This window comes from Crocuta crocuta, unplaced genomic scaffold (assembly GCF_008692635.1).
Source record: "Crocuta crocuta isolate KB4526 unplaced genomic scaffold, BGI_CrCroc_1.0 scaffold299, whole genome shotgun sequence".
NCBI lineage: Eukaryota > Metazoa > Chordata > Mammalia > Carnivora > Hyaenidae > Crocuta > Crocuta crocuta.
The window spans coordinates 10,801,962-10,816,952 of record NW_027532747.1 but is presented as its reverse complement, the minus strand read 5'-3'; the positions used below and the strand labels follow the sequence as shown (position 1 = coordinate 10,816,952).

At 44.2% G+C, this 14,991-nt stretch overlaps 1 protein-coding gene across 2 annotated transcripts in view; it reads right to left on the bottom strand.

Moving 5' to 3' along the window:
* Positions 1-14,991, bottom strand: part of RPS6KA5 (ribosomal protein S6 kinase A5) — a 129,746-nt gene that overhangs the window by 18,490 nt on the left and 96,265 nt on the right. For both annotated transcript variants that reach the window (XM_077780902.1, XM_077780903.1), the window contains 5 exons: positions 9,189-9,339; positions 5,974-6,135; positions 4,589-4,714; positions 3,621-3,754; positions 2,830-2,923 (listed from right to left, as the gene is read on the bottom strand). In XM_077780902.1, coding sequence (XP_077637028.1) covers positions 2,830-2,923; positions 3,621-3,754; positions 4,589-4,714; positions 5,974-6,135; positions 9,189-9,339 — 667 coding nt within the window. The remainder of the gene's footprint in view (positions 1-2,829; positions 2,924-3,620; positions 3,755-4,588; positions 4,715-5,973; positions 6,136-9,188; positions 9,340-14,991) is intronic.

Sequence of the window (14,991 nt, the reverse complement as noted above, 5' to 3'; positions counted from 1 at the left end):
AGAAAGACAGCCAATCACCAGATTCACGTGCTAAGTATTACAGAATCACCATCACTCAACAAATATGTTTCCTTTTGAATTAGCAAAATCCTCCCTGAAAGAAAAAGCTTCATAATTATCCTGTACAAACTGGGCAAATTTTAAAAGGTGCACCTTTTTAATAAGAGAATTGCTTCCAGGCTATCAGAGATCAAGCTAATGTGAGTTTCAACACATGATAAANGGGTGGCTCAGTTAGTTAAGTGTCTGACTCTTGATTCCGGCTCAGGTCATGATCTCATGGTTCATGGGGTCGAGCCCCATGTGGGGCTCCGCACTGATGCTGTGGAGCCTGCTTCGGATTCTGCCTCCCTCCTTCTCTGCCCCTTCCCTGCTCTCTGTCTCTTTCTTTCAAAATAAATGAATAAACGTTAAAAAAATTTTTTTAAAGATAGGTTTTAGAATCAACCCTGGATCTGAATGCCACTTCTGCTACTTACTTATGACCTCGGGGATGCTACTTAACCTCTATAACTTTAGGACCCTTACCAATAAAATGTAGATAACAGTGAGAAAACATACGTGAGACAGTTCAATAATGGCCCTCAGAGATGCCCGTGTCCTAGTCCCCAGAACCCGCGGATGTCACCTGACATGGTAAAGGGACTTTGCGGATGTGATTAAGGATCTTGAGATGGGAAGACTGTCTAAATTATCCATCAGAGCCAACAGTATGGGGTGGGTCTACAGAAATAGGAGATTGGAGAGATATACAGAGGGTCAGGGGCCAAGGAATGTGGACAGTCTCCAGAAGCTAAAAAAGGCAAGCAAATGGATTATCTCTTGGAGCATCCAGAAAGGACTGGGCTGCCAACCCCCAGACGTGACACCAGTGAGACTGACTTTGAACTTCTGATCTCCAGACTGTGAGGTTATAAACTGGTGGCACGTAGGTTTGTGGTAATTCGGTACAGCAGTTATAGGAAACGAATACAGACCATCGTACACGAAGTGGACCATATGCTGCACAGGCAGAGGCTGAAGACCCTCACTAATCAATTTCGCCTGTTCGTTGAAGAGAAGACTGTGTGCACTTGGGGATGATCTTGGCAACCGTGTCACCAACACGGGAAAAAAATCATCCCAGGTGTCAACAAATGGACAGCAGAACGATTATGTATTTGTACGAGTATATACAGCATTACATCATGAGACAACTTACATTCGGCAACTCTTTAATATAAAAATGGCAAATGATCAAGTAANTCACGCTGTCTCTCTCTCTCTCCTAGAAATAAATAAAACATTAAAAAAAAAAAATTAAAAAAAAAAATGGCAAATGATCAATTTAACCTGTGGCATAAAAAAACGGGAGGGATGCAGTTCCTGAGCTCTGACGCCCGCCTGAACATAAGAGCTGGGACGGGGCTGCAAACCCCAGAGCGGGGTGTCGAAGGTCAGCCACCAATCCCTCGACTGATTATGTGAATCACCTTCAGGAAGAGACTATCCAGGCTCCCTCTAAGCACCTCTACCTCCAGTGGACTGGAGACTCACTACCTCAACTGCAGTCGGGTAGCCCCGGGAGGTGGATGCAGTGGGAGCACAAAGAGCGGCTCTGCCAACTCCTCCCCTCAAAGACCTGCCTTTTCTGACCATGAGAGCCAAAGGCCAAGTAGACGACAGTGTTAGTTTTGGGTGCTTGCTCCCCTGCTGTGCGAGCCGGGCCATGCTGCTGCCTCCCTTGAGGCAGCAGAGCAGAGTGATCAAAAGCTTGCTCTGCAGTCGGACTGCTGGGGTTCAGGGCCCAGCGTTACCACTTACAGGCTGTGAGATCCTGTTACTTAACTTCGGTGAGTTTCAGTTTTCCCATCTCGGGGAGTTACCTTACATAAGGCGTGAATCACGCACGCGGGGTCTGGTGCGGTACCTGGGCCGTGTGAGGTACGCAGCGCTAACGTGTGGCAGTCACTGTGGTTAAGCTGTCTCATTCCAGCGCTCTGGGAACGCTCGGTGCGGCGGAGCAGCGGGCCCCGGCCTAGCCAGGACACGCTGGCGTGGCAGCGCCGTGGAGGCGGCCCAGGCTTTCCCCACTGGGTGCTCACGGCCCTGCCGCGTGACCACGGACAGGGCTCATGACCCTTCTGAGCCTGCTTCTACTTTGGTAAAGTTAGGGGCAGCCGCCTCCAGGACTGGCTTGGGCTTTTGTGCTTAGCACGTTGCCTCAAGTAGGACCGTGTCGTCCCACCCAGTCGCCGGGCGAGAGGTGTCAGTAACGGAACAGCTGTGGTCCCGGGGGGCGGCAGCGGTGGGGCTGAGGAGACACGGACTTGACCCGACGGCATTCCTCCCACATCCAGAGCTACGAGCTTCTGCAAAGCAGGGCCCGGCTGTGGTCTGAGTGGACTGCCATCCGGAGTGAGGGGAAACGGGGTACCCTTGCCCGTTTGCTTCGTCTTTGCTCTGGAGCTTGCATTAACGAGGCCCAAGACTCTCTAAATCCTAATTCTAGGAGCGAAAAGAAAGTCGAAGGCTGACCGTTAACGGACTCCTGAGAAGTCCAGGGATTAAGGTGCGGTGGACAGTGGCAGAGCCCGTGGGGGGCCCCGCAGCTGTGACCCACCCAGCCCTCGGCCCTACGTCCCTGTCACATGTGCCCATGACTGAGGGAGAAGAGCAGAAGTGAAAGGGAGCAGTGGTTTTGGGTGTGGGCGAGAAGTTTCTCTGCCTTCTCCGGTGGCCAGGTCGTATCCCGCATCTCTGACTCTGACCCCGGAGGTGCCAACTAAACTGGTAAAGAGTAGAACCCTCTGTGTGAGTCAGTACGGACAGAAAAACAGCGTGACGTACCTGGTCATGGAAGACTTCATGCAGTTTCACGATGTTGGGGTGCCCTTCGCAGAGCTTCAGAGCTGTTATTTCTTTCTGAGTATTAGCTTCCAGCCTACAAGGATGAAAGTGGTCAGCCTCCACGTACATACCTGCTTCACCAAGTTTTCATGCCCATATTATCCCAAGCCTGGTCCCGTGTTTATTTACAGCGTATTCAGAATGTAAGTGTTCAGGTATCACAATGAGGTTTCCATGACACTAATGAGTCACACTGCCCACCAGAACAAGCAATGCGTTTTTCCTGAGAAAATGACTACTTCTGAGTCAGAAAAGAGCCCATCATGAAGAAATGGGTGTCTTCCTTGCCTGACATTTTGGTAGTAAGAATGCATAATCATAGAGGTAATAATGAGTTCCCAAAACAACTAGCTGGCTCCCAAAAGCTGCCAGCAAATTGCTAAGTAATTTCAGAAAAAAACAAGTATTTCAGATACACAACTATTAGGAACGGCAACAGCTGCCGAAATGAATGGGCAAGTCTGATTATGACTGCCACAGAAACGCTCTCACGGTAGACTTGAAAGCCTGTCACGCCATGATTTATGTCTCCAATGGATTACTTTACCAGCAAACATCTATTAGAGTCAGAAGGATAATGGATCAGCTAATGAGCTGAATGGCTACACCCAGGGGTAAAAAGCCTTACAAGAAACCATTGATTTCAAAATAAAAATCCTAATTTACAGAATTCATTGACCAGGATGAATCCATACAAAAGAATGCCAAAGGATGCCAGAAACGGTCCCTACCTTTTGCTGATTATTTTGACTGCGAACGGTTGGTTACTTTTTTTGTGTACGCACTTTCGACATATAGAGAAACTTCCCTCTCCCAGCGGCTTGTCCTTCAGGTCTAGGTCATAGTGCTGATAGAATGGGGAGTCCTGATAAGAAACCAACATCATTTACCTAAAGAGAATACTAGGAACTGGGGCACCCGGGTGGCTCAGTCAGTTGGGCATCTGACTCTCGAAATGGGCACAGGTCATGGTTTCACAGTTTGGGGGTTCAAGCCCCGCATCGAGCTCTGTGCTGACAGCATGGAGGCTGCTTGGGGTTCCCTCTCTCTCGCCCTCTCTCTGCCCCCTCACCTGACTGTGCGCTCTCTCTCTCTCTCAAAATAAATAAATAAACTTAAAAAGAAAAAGAAAATACTAGGAACACAGAGGGATAAATAACATAGAGTAAAAGAACATTATTATTTTTTAAAATATTTATTTATTTTTGAGAGAGAGCGAGAGCACGCACATGAGTTGTGGAGGTGCAGACAGGGGGACAGAGGATCTAAAGCGGTCGCAGTGCTGACAGCAGCGAGCCCAACGCAGGGCTCAAGGGCAAGAACCATGAGATCATGACCTGAGCGGAAGTCGGATGCTCCACCAACTGAGCCACCTGGGCGCCCCCTAAAGAACATTATTAATGTTAATAGATACGCGTGGAATATATTTATAAGCTTCTAAGGTCCAGCTTGCTTTAGATCATTTCTACTTTCATCTGTATCATTTTTTAAGATATGTAATTTGCTATACAGTAAAAAGGAGTTCACTGAAATGGATATGACCAATTCTCTAGGGCAAATATTCCTATTTTCATTTACTTGTTTCTTAAAAATCGCACCTTAGTCAAATGGTAAGCCTATTAAATTCATTGGCCTTACAATGTTAACTAGCGTTGGTATTTAAATCATAACCGTGTCATTTAATTAAGCACATCTATACCTTCATCATCGCGCTCCTGGCGACACTCGTCACTCCAGGGCGATCGACTCCCGAGTGGAACTGGAGAGGATCGATGACGGCCGCGTTCCGCGTGAACAGAATAGAAGGAGCAACAAAGGAATAGCCCTAACGAAGAAAAGGAAGAGTAAGGAACGAGGGTTTGCAATTTTCCAGTTTAGCAGAGGCCAGACTGTAATAATTTCTTTTTCTTAAATGAAGAAAAAATGAGTGAAAAACATTCAAATAGGTGTGGAGATGAAATCTAATTTTGTTTTCTTTGCAATCTAAACCACAAGGTTATTTCAAAGCAATGGAAACAGGCTTTTCCGAAGGAGATAATGCCATCTTCTGGTAGAATTAAACCCATTCAAAATTTGAGGCGGAAAAACCTTCCTTCCAATTCCACCCCCAATGGCTGACTCAGAGCCGGAGTTCTTTTGCCCTGCTGACAAAGTTCGCTCAGGAACACAGGTAGCTTCTCAAAAAAGGTAGAGTTAAGGTATTTAAACAAAGTGGCCTAAGGGCTATTGTTTTCCAAGCTCGAAAAATAGCAAGTTTAACCACGGTGACTTTCTAATTTAGCAATTAATTTGACTCTCATTACATTTCCTTAGACTAAAAATTTCAAATGGAGTTTTAGAAAAGAGATGAAAATCGAATGGCAGAATGATACACCAGAATGAACCAAAAGTGGCATAATGACGGATGATAAATCTGTTCAAGCTAGAACACTGACTACTTTGAGAGCATTTTTAAAGCACCTACTATGTGCTCAGCCATGTGTGCTAGACGTTAGTGTCATTAAGGTCCAGAGACACAGCCCAGGTGACCAGATGACGTGACACTAGTGGTATACTTACGGGGGTCCAGAAGTGAAGCTCTGATAGCTCTCAATAGTTTTTAGTGGTTTTAATATTTTAATAGCTTTCTGATACCATTTAATAGTACTGTAAGTCTTAGAAAGACCCTTTTCTCAGTATAAAATCTTTCCTAAATCTTTTTTAGGAGTTGGGAAGCAATTAAGATTACTCACTGAAGACAAAGAATCAGATAATACTTTTTATGAACTGAAGACAGTTTTATTTGGATAGAGGTAAAATGAAGTAGTCTTGTATTCTTCTATAAAAGAGTCTGAAGAGGAATAAAATTTCAAGTAAAGAAAATCAACACTTCTTTACATAAAGAACAAACACATAAGTGCTAGCTACTATCAACAGACCATAAGCTTCAGTTAATAATTGGCAACATCTCCATATGTAATCATTTTGACGGAATTAGAGAGTCTTGTTTTTAAGATGCCAAGAACGCTTTTATGTGGGAAAACGAATCTTTTCTTTCACAGCCCATGGGGCTGCCGCACAGGAGCGCCCCCTCTTGGAGATTACCTGAAACAGCCTCTCAGAGCTCTGGGGCAGCGCCGCAGGGGAGTAAGTGGGATCCATCTCTGTGAACTCTTCTGCAAAGTTACTCACATCTAATTCATCTCGGATGACTGGCTTAAATGGGGCGGGCACTTTTTTGGCAGCTAAATCGTCCCAATTTATTTTCTAAAACAGACAAAGAAAATGGGAAGTAGAGACCAACGAAGTTGAAATATTTTCTGAGAATTTTCTGAGACTAACACAGATGGATTTGGATTTTCTTTAGTTAATAGGGAAAGAGCACATATTTGAAACCAATGATTAAAAACATGGTTTTTTTCCCCCAAGCATGAGCATATTTTCTGACTGCAGTTTATCACTCCATGCAACGCCATGCCTGAATGAGGAGACTGTCTTCCGTCACTGTGGGGTCTGCTGTGTCCTCTGGGAGACACCAGGATATCCTAATTCACCCAGAGGGATAAGACAAAACCTGAATTATAAGAAAGGGCTTTTCAATGCTCTGTGAATATGAACGCGGACTCTGAGGAATATTCCTATTTTCCAGAGGCAGTGTTAGGTAGTTCTCTTCCTATATCTGCTTTCCCTCCTGGTCATCTGGACAGACTAGAAAATAAACTCACTGTAAGTCACACACTTGTTTATGTCTGTAAGTTTAAGTGATCTTTATCATACTGACGTAATCACCCTTTTCTCATTTAACTCTGTATTCTAGCTTTTTAAATACTGCTTCTTCTCTCCCCCATGGGATAATCCGAGCCCCCGTTCCTTCCATGCCAGTCACTTACTGTCTGTAAACTGCTAAAATAGAGCAACTCTGTGCTCTATTTTCTTTGTGCTCCTTCTGTCCCTTAAAACAACCTCAGATAATCCTTATGGAATCAAATCCCACAGCTATTCTATTAACGTATTTCTTCAAATCTGATTTCAGAGAGTGTTGATGACTTTCGGGAATTTAATCAACTAACACAAAAATGTTTTTATTACGCCCTCTTGTGGAGGCAGTGGAGAAGAAACCATCGGATTACAGATCCTCCAGTTTTCCAGCTCCAAGTGGGCTTTAGAGATCATTTAGCTCACATCTCTTTCAGATCCAGATGGAAAGTGAAGCCGGAAGTAAGAATTAACCTCTTCGCTTAAACATTAACTCATGGAAGGGTCAGTCTCTTGATTTTCTAGTTAGTGCTCTGTCCTCTGTGTGGCTGTAATGTTTTCCATTACAAGCATATGATTTGTGCTTGGCTATTTATACATACATTAAGAGAAACTTCTAGAGTAAAGGGGTAATTTAAAGAAATATATTGTTAGCAGAACATTTAGTATGTAGAAAACTGCCGTTATGCTCCTCTCCACTGCCTCTCCATTTAGGTCTTTATAAGTTGGATTCTGGTCTTTCCTAAAGAGTCCTTGTCATTTAAAAAGCAAGGCCACTAAATAACCTAAAATTACTATTTCAAGCTAATTTCTGTAATATGAAAGACATATTGTAATAGTCACAAATACAGTGGACCGTGGTAAAAACAGATCCTATGTAAAAAAGAAAATATGATGGGGGTATTTTGCTTGAGCACTTTCTTGAATTTTGCCTTCTTGTTACATTTTAAGCCGAATTTCTCAACAAGGTATTTGAAATAGTTTGTTCAACTATTAATCTCTGTAAGCCAAGCTAATTTATGAAATGTACCTACTGAGAAGTTAATTTTATTCTAAATATATTTCTGTTACTGAACTTCTCTGTAAAGTGTGCAGTAACATTTTTTAATGGGTTACAACGGAGACACTGGTGCTCTTTTTTTGAGTAAAGAAATACAGAGCGGATGGCTCAGTTGGGTAAGCGTCTGACTCTTGATTTTGGCTCAGGCCATGATCCCAGGGTTGTGGGATTGAGCCCCATATCGGGTTCTGTGCTGAGCATGGAGCCTCTGAGATTTTCTCTCTCTCCCTCTGCCCCTCTCCCTCTTCCTCTGGCCCTCTCCCCCTCTCCCCCACTAGTGCTCTGTCTTTCTTTCTAAAAATACTTCACACACAAAAAAGAAAAGAAATAAAAGAAGGTAATTCTTATTCTCAACCATTATTTGTTTTTCTGGATTTAAAAAAACAATAGACAACATAGAGGTTACGGTAGCAGAGATTTCCTCTGTGTTGTTGTGCTGTTTTTATTTGTCCTGGTGATGATACTGTAAAAGCTCAGTTTGCAGAATAAAAATAAAACTCAGACGGTCCCTTTAGACCATAAATATTTAAGTCATGCTTATTGAGGTGATGAAATTATTTAAAAGTCGTAAGTTCAGGGTTTTAAAATCCAAGGTCATGGTATCCCAGGCTGATCACTTAGACATAACTAGCTAGACATAACAAGTCAACCAACTTAATTCTTTTTCTCCAGTTAAAATTTTGGGGTGTTTTGGGTTTATTTTTCTAAATTGAGCAAACTAAGTTAAGCAGATGTATTGGGGCTTTCTAGAATGGTCTCATTAGGTCTCCTCAGAATAAGCAATAAATAAATAAATCTGTTACAGATATATAACTGAGAAATAGGTAGATTTTTAATTTTCTGAGATTGCTCCTGACAAAAGGAGAAAGCATAAAATCACTGTCTAAAGGGCAAGACACACTGGTGGGAACGGCTCATGAACTGAGGGAAAAGTAAAAAATAAAAGCTTCTTCAGCCCATATGCCTAAATTTCAAGATCATAAATAGAAACCAATATTCAAAACTCGAACCAATAACCATATGGAAGACTGAACGCCATTATGGTCCTCCCCACTCTCACTTCATTTAGGGAGAAAAAGACCTTTTAGGTGTCTCTAAGTAGAATTCTTTTTTTTTTTTTAATGTTAATTTATTTTGAGAGAGCGAGAGTGAACGTGGGGGAGGGGCAGAGAGAGAAGGAGACAGAAGACCCCAAGCAGGTTCTGTGCTGACAGCAGAGAGCCTGATGTGGGGCTCGAACTCACAAAATGTGAGATCATGTCCTGAGCCAAAGTCAAACGCTTAACTGACTGATCCACCCAGGCACCCCTCCAAGGAGAATTCTGATCCTTGGATTCCTACAGGATCCCTTTAAAAAAAAAAAAAAAAAAAAAAAAAGGCGCAATGTATGTGAAAGTAGGGAGCAAATATCTCCAAAAGGGACCATGTTCACTCATTTCACCAAGAATGCCAAGCACCCTGTAAACGGCAGGCCATATAAAACCATTGGTTCAATAAATTTCACCTGAAAAAAGAGATGTTCTTTGATTTCATCCGCATCCCGTGGACCACATCCCAATCTTTTCTTGGGATCTTTCATCAAAAGTCGCTGAATCAGGTCTTTAGCTAAAGCGCTCATTTCTTGAGGATATGGAGGCTCACTTTTTAATATTCTCCTGTTGACAGACAAAACTTGCTATTAAAACAACCAGAGGATGAAGTTATAGTGACGATATTCTTAGCAAGACAAGTATCGTGCACCACACTTTGAAACTGAACTCTATGTGAACAACGGAGCAAGAGTACTTAAAACGAGATACCATGGGATCGAATTTCTGAAACCAAATAAGCAGAAACAAAAAGTGTTGGATCATTTTTCAGTGTAAGCCACTCCTAATGGGAAACCGCCACCCCAAATATTTAATTGGGGAAAAAAATGAAGGCTTGGGACAGGTTAGGCCTCGACTGGACTCTCTGATGAAAGATTTTCCAGTAGAAACAACTCCTCATAAACTCAGAGAAGTCAGTCTGGCACTCAGATGTGAAAGGACAAAATCAGCTTCAACCATACCCTCCTCTCTTCTCCCTCCCTGTGGGCCAGGGAACAGCGGGGCCGGGCGGAAATGGGGAGGGAAGGGAGGCCAAGGCAGGTAGGGTCAGAGCCATTTGGACATGGCTCCACTCCTTATATCTGGAAATGAGCACCAGACCTGGGGCTTTTCATGGAATGAAAGCACCTGCTTCATTATCTGCTGCCATCAAATAGTCAGGTAAGCCCTATAAGGAACTCAAAGGTAAAGTCTACTGTTTATTATGGAAGGTGAAGCATTAAGACCATCAAGTTTCTTGATGAAATATTTGAATTTATTCTAAGGTCACAGAAGAAATCAATACAAGCCGGATATACCTTTGCCCCTGTGAAAAGGCAGATGAATAATGAGAAAGAATAATGAAAGGGACTGATTGAAATTAAGAAGCTTAACACAGTATACATGGAGATAGTTCCTCCTTTATTTGGGTTTGCAAAAAGATTCCCTGTTGTGCATCAAAATATTAATAACCGTTACGGAACAAAACCAGGTAACATGTTTGTAAGAGAGAGCGCACGGTGGCAAGCACATGGCCTCTGGAGCCAGACCGAATTCAAACTCTGGCTTGCTGCTAACTGGCTGGGTGACTCTTGAGAGTTAATGAACCTCTTTATACCATGGATTCCTTAACCTAAAATGGGTATCATGACGCTTAAGTGAGCAAAGACATGACCTACAGTGGTTAGCGCTGTACGTAGCAAGCCCTTGACCCGTGTGCCCTGCTCCCTGTTACACTCCCTCTGGCTACACGAACCACAGAGAAAACCACAGCCAGAAGCCACTGAGAAACAGTGAAGTGATAGCGGAACTCTAAGTTTTCACTAAAAAATTCTAGCCGTGCTATTCTTTTCAAAGCTAACCCCGCTCTGGCACTCCATGCTGGGAGTGTAAGAAAATCTGGGCAGAACAAGGAAAAAATAAGCAGGACACTTTTTTCTTTAGGATTCTTTCGTGTTCACCCAGGGCTCACGGCGGGTCAGGGTTTTCTGCGTTAGAGAACATCTCCTGGGATCACCCTGTTTCTGAGGAAAAGCTCAACAGAAACTTTTCCATGGTCTCCACCTTTCGTGTGCTTTTTGCAGGCAGGGACTCTCTGTGTAAAAACGTCAGGCAATAGATAGCCTGTTGCTGACATTCACATCCGCTGGGTCAGGGTGTAGAAATCAGCGTGTTGGCCGACACCATCGGGAGGCACTGATTCTGTAGGTCCATTACTTCTTACACCGGAGCCATCGGCAGTTGCTGGAAGTCTCCTCCGTACCAGGCACTTTGGCAGAGCGACGGTCACGTCAACCCTGGCGGTTCATCCACAAAAGGAGGGGCATTGAGAGAGCAGGGAGCACCCAAAAACGGGGATGGACCCACTGAGATGCCGAGCCGGGAAGAGGGGCAGAAGGAGACCCCGTGTACAACTTGGCGGGGGGAGGCCTGGGCACGCAGACAGCACTGGTGGGCGACCGAGGGCAGCAGCAGGTGCCACACGCAGGGAACTTGCGTTTGAGGTTGGGAAGAGGCAGGGAGCACGTCAGGAAGGCACGGAGTGGAAACCTGGAGGGGTTCCTCGCAGCAGCGCTGTCGAGGGGACAAGAAGGGCCACCAGCGGCGGCCCCAAAGCTCCCCTTTCCTGGGCGAAGGACCACGGCCAGAAGCAGCCGTGGGAGGCCGGGCGGGCGATGGGGAGCAGCCACTCCGGCTTGCAGGCCTGAACGCAGGGGCCACGCAGGACAGGCCACAGCAGCAACGCTTCTTAGGCTCCTTGTTGTCCCGGCGAACGGAGTGGCACGGGTTTCCTCGTGCGTGGAGAGGTTCCGAAGCCGAATCCTGCGGAGAAGCGGAGGGCCAGGAAGAGGACCAGAAGTGGAGGTGGGCTGGCCAGGAGACAGAGCCCCCAGCAGGCTTAAACCTCTTCTCCAGGGGAAGACGATCGTGGATTTACCTTCCTCGTCTGCTTCCTTGAAATGCCCTGGGCCGAGGCGCATGTGAAACGCCTGCTGTGCCTGGTTATTGTGAAGTCACCCCTGAGAGGTGTGAGCAGACAGGACTATTTAAAACTCAGAGAACACAAGCTTCTGGGTGTTGTCTCTTACCCCAAGGGTGTCCTTGCGGCGAAGGAGGGGGCGGTGGAAGCTGTGCACAGGGGAGTAAGAAGATGCGTCAGCGCTGACCGTCCTATGCGGTGGTTCACACCCAGCCACCTGCTCTCGTCACTAATGGCCGAGTGCGCCCTCTGTGGGCTGGCCAGCCAGGCCAGGTGACTGCAAGGACCGCTGGTGAAGGGGTATTTGATGCTGTCATGCTGATACCCTGCGTTTCCTGACCTATATCTTAGAAAGCTAAGTAAGCTGGTGCCAGATTCGGCCTATCGTGACCTGTGAGTATGAACATCAGTCTGAAGCCCAGACCAGTGCAGTTACCCAGAGTGCTCACTGCAGAAAGGGGATGCAGGTGGAGGATGCTCATGGACGTCTAGCCGCGACAGTACTAGAGCATCCTGTAACAAGGGCGGGGAACCAGTTCTCAGGTGGTGTTGCCTCTTCACTGCTTCGAATGTGCTAGATTTCTGAATTGGTAATAAACCAGAGATCTTTCTTTCTAGCTTCAAAGGAAATCTGGGAGACTCCAGAAATAAACTGTAATGGGATGGGGCCCAAATAATTATATTTTTTAAATTAATCAATCTATTTTAATAAATTTTTATTATTTATTTATTTATTTTGAGACACACACACACACACACACACAAAGCAGGGGAGGGGCAGAGAGAGAGAGAGAGAGAGAGAGAGAGAGAAAGAATCCCAAGCAGGCTCTGCACTGCCAACTCGGAGCCCTGTGCAGGACTTGAACTCACGAACTGCAAGATCATGACCTAAGCCAAAACTAAGACTCAGAAGCTTAACTGACTGAGCCACCCAGGGGCCCCGGGCCCAAATAAAACTTACAGCTTTCTGTAAAATCAGAACAGGCTCTGAGTTGATATATCACATTAAACACTTGTGTTTGTTATCATTTAATCCATACAACAGTCCTATCAATAGGCAGCCATTATTATCCCTGTTTTAAAGGTAAGGAAAAACTCCTTGCAAATCAAGAAATATACACACAAATTAAAATTTTAACTTGATATTCTAGAACATAGAGGATTTTAATATTTTTTTGCAAGAATAAGCAAACGACAGAGCAAGGAAAATTTTGGAACATAAAATAATTGGGAAGGATTTGCCTAACTACATGTTAAAATGTATTATGAAACAAGATTGTAAAAGTGAGGTGCTAGCAAAGCAAATTAACAGAGAAATCACATGAACAGAAGAGACAAATTGAGAAACACCCAGGTGTATACACAAACCTACGTTGTTTTTGAAAAGGGACCAGCCAACATGGGTATTGCCACACTGTTTGACAAATGTGTTGGGGAAACCAGCTATTTGGGAAATAAAGACACAAAGCAAGACCCTTACCTTATACCACAACCTGAAATAAATTCCAGATGGATTAGGAATTACATGGAAAAAAGTCAAATAAAATTAAAATCTATAACATAAAATGAATATACAACTTCTTTCTCTTCATGAATATTGTTTCTGAAAACCTCTGTGGTCAAAGAAATTCACATCTGATTAGCTTCAGAATGTATGGATTGGGGTGCTTTGGTGGCTCTGTCAGTTGAGCATCCAACTGTCTATTTAGCTAAGGATCCTAGGATTGTGGGATCAAGCCCCACATCATGCTCTGTGTTGAGTGTGAAGTCTGCTTAAGATTCTTCCTCTCTCTCTCTCTCTCTCTTCTGCCCCTCTACCCACCTCCTCACACTCTCTTTCTAAAATGAAAATAACAACAAATGTATGGATTAAAGAGTACTAACACGAATATTAAAATTAAAACTATGATGGGGGAGGGGCGCCTGGGTAGCTCAGTCAGTTAAGTGTCCAACTTCGGCTCAGGTCATGATCTCACAGTCCATGGGTTTGAGCCCTGTGTCAGGCTCTGTGCTGACAGCTCAGAGCCTCGAGCCTGCTTCGGATTCTGTGTCTCCCTCTCTCTCTGCCCCCCCTTACTCACTCTCTGCCTCAGTCTCTCAAAATAAAATAAAGACATAAAAAAAATTTTTTTTAAACTATGATGGGGAGCAAAATGGGCAGATGGGTAGATATAGAGCAAGCAAGAAGGGTAAAATAGTCACGGCAGAATCATGGCAGGGCATAGCCAGGTGTCCAGTGTGACAGGTATTTGAACATTTTCATATAAAATGTGGTGGAAAAAGCAAGCTTATGAAAGTGTGCGTGTGTTTCTTATGTTCACTAAAATAGAACAAATTGGGAGTATCTCAACAATGGTGTCAGTACAGTGGGCAAAGCTCACCTGTCACCCCACTTAGGTCTTTGCTCAAGTGTCCCCTTATCAGAGCAGCCTTCTCGAACCATCCTAAAAATACCTGTGTCCCCGCCTTCTCCATCCGTCTCCTTTCTTTTCTTTTTCTTCATGGCATTTGAAGACTGTTTCTATATATTGGTTGATTACTCTTATCTCTCCCAGCTAAAATGGAAGCTCTAAGAAGCAGAGATTCCTTTTTTTTTTTAAAGACAATTTTGTTCTGTGCTTTTCTCCCTGGGGCCTAGACCATTGCTTAGCATACAGCACGCCCTCAACATATATTGCCTGAATAAACAAGCATCTGATTGTTTTCCATTGATGATACTTTGCTCACTCAAGATCTTTCTTCCTCAGTTGCAACAGATGCCTGTAGATAACATTTTTTCACCAATGGCATGCCTTAACTTGGGGTGTTACTTTCTATTTGTCTTCCATTTCAAAGTTCACAATCTTTCCTATTTCATGACTTAACATTGTTGATTCTCCTTTCCTGGTTCCCATGTGGTCCCAGAATTACAGGATTACTTATATGCCTACCTGAGCTAGGTAAAGTTTCAGTAAATTTCACTTACTCTAACTAGATAAGAATATTATGGGGGCATCTGGGGGCATCCGTCTGTTAAGCATCAGACTTTGGCTCAGGGCATGATCTCACAATCCGTGTGTTCGAGCCCCACGTCGGGCTCTGTGCTGACAGCTCAGAGCCTGGAGTTTGCTTTGGTTTCTGTGCCTGCCTCTCTCTCTGCCCCTCCCCCACTTGCATTCTGTCTCTCTCTGTTTCTCTCTCTAAAATAAATAATAAACATTAATAAAAAAATTTTTAAAGGATATTATGATGCATCTACTCAGTGGTATATTAAACAGTTA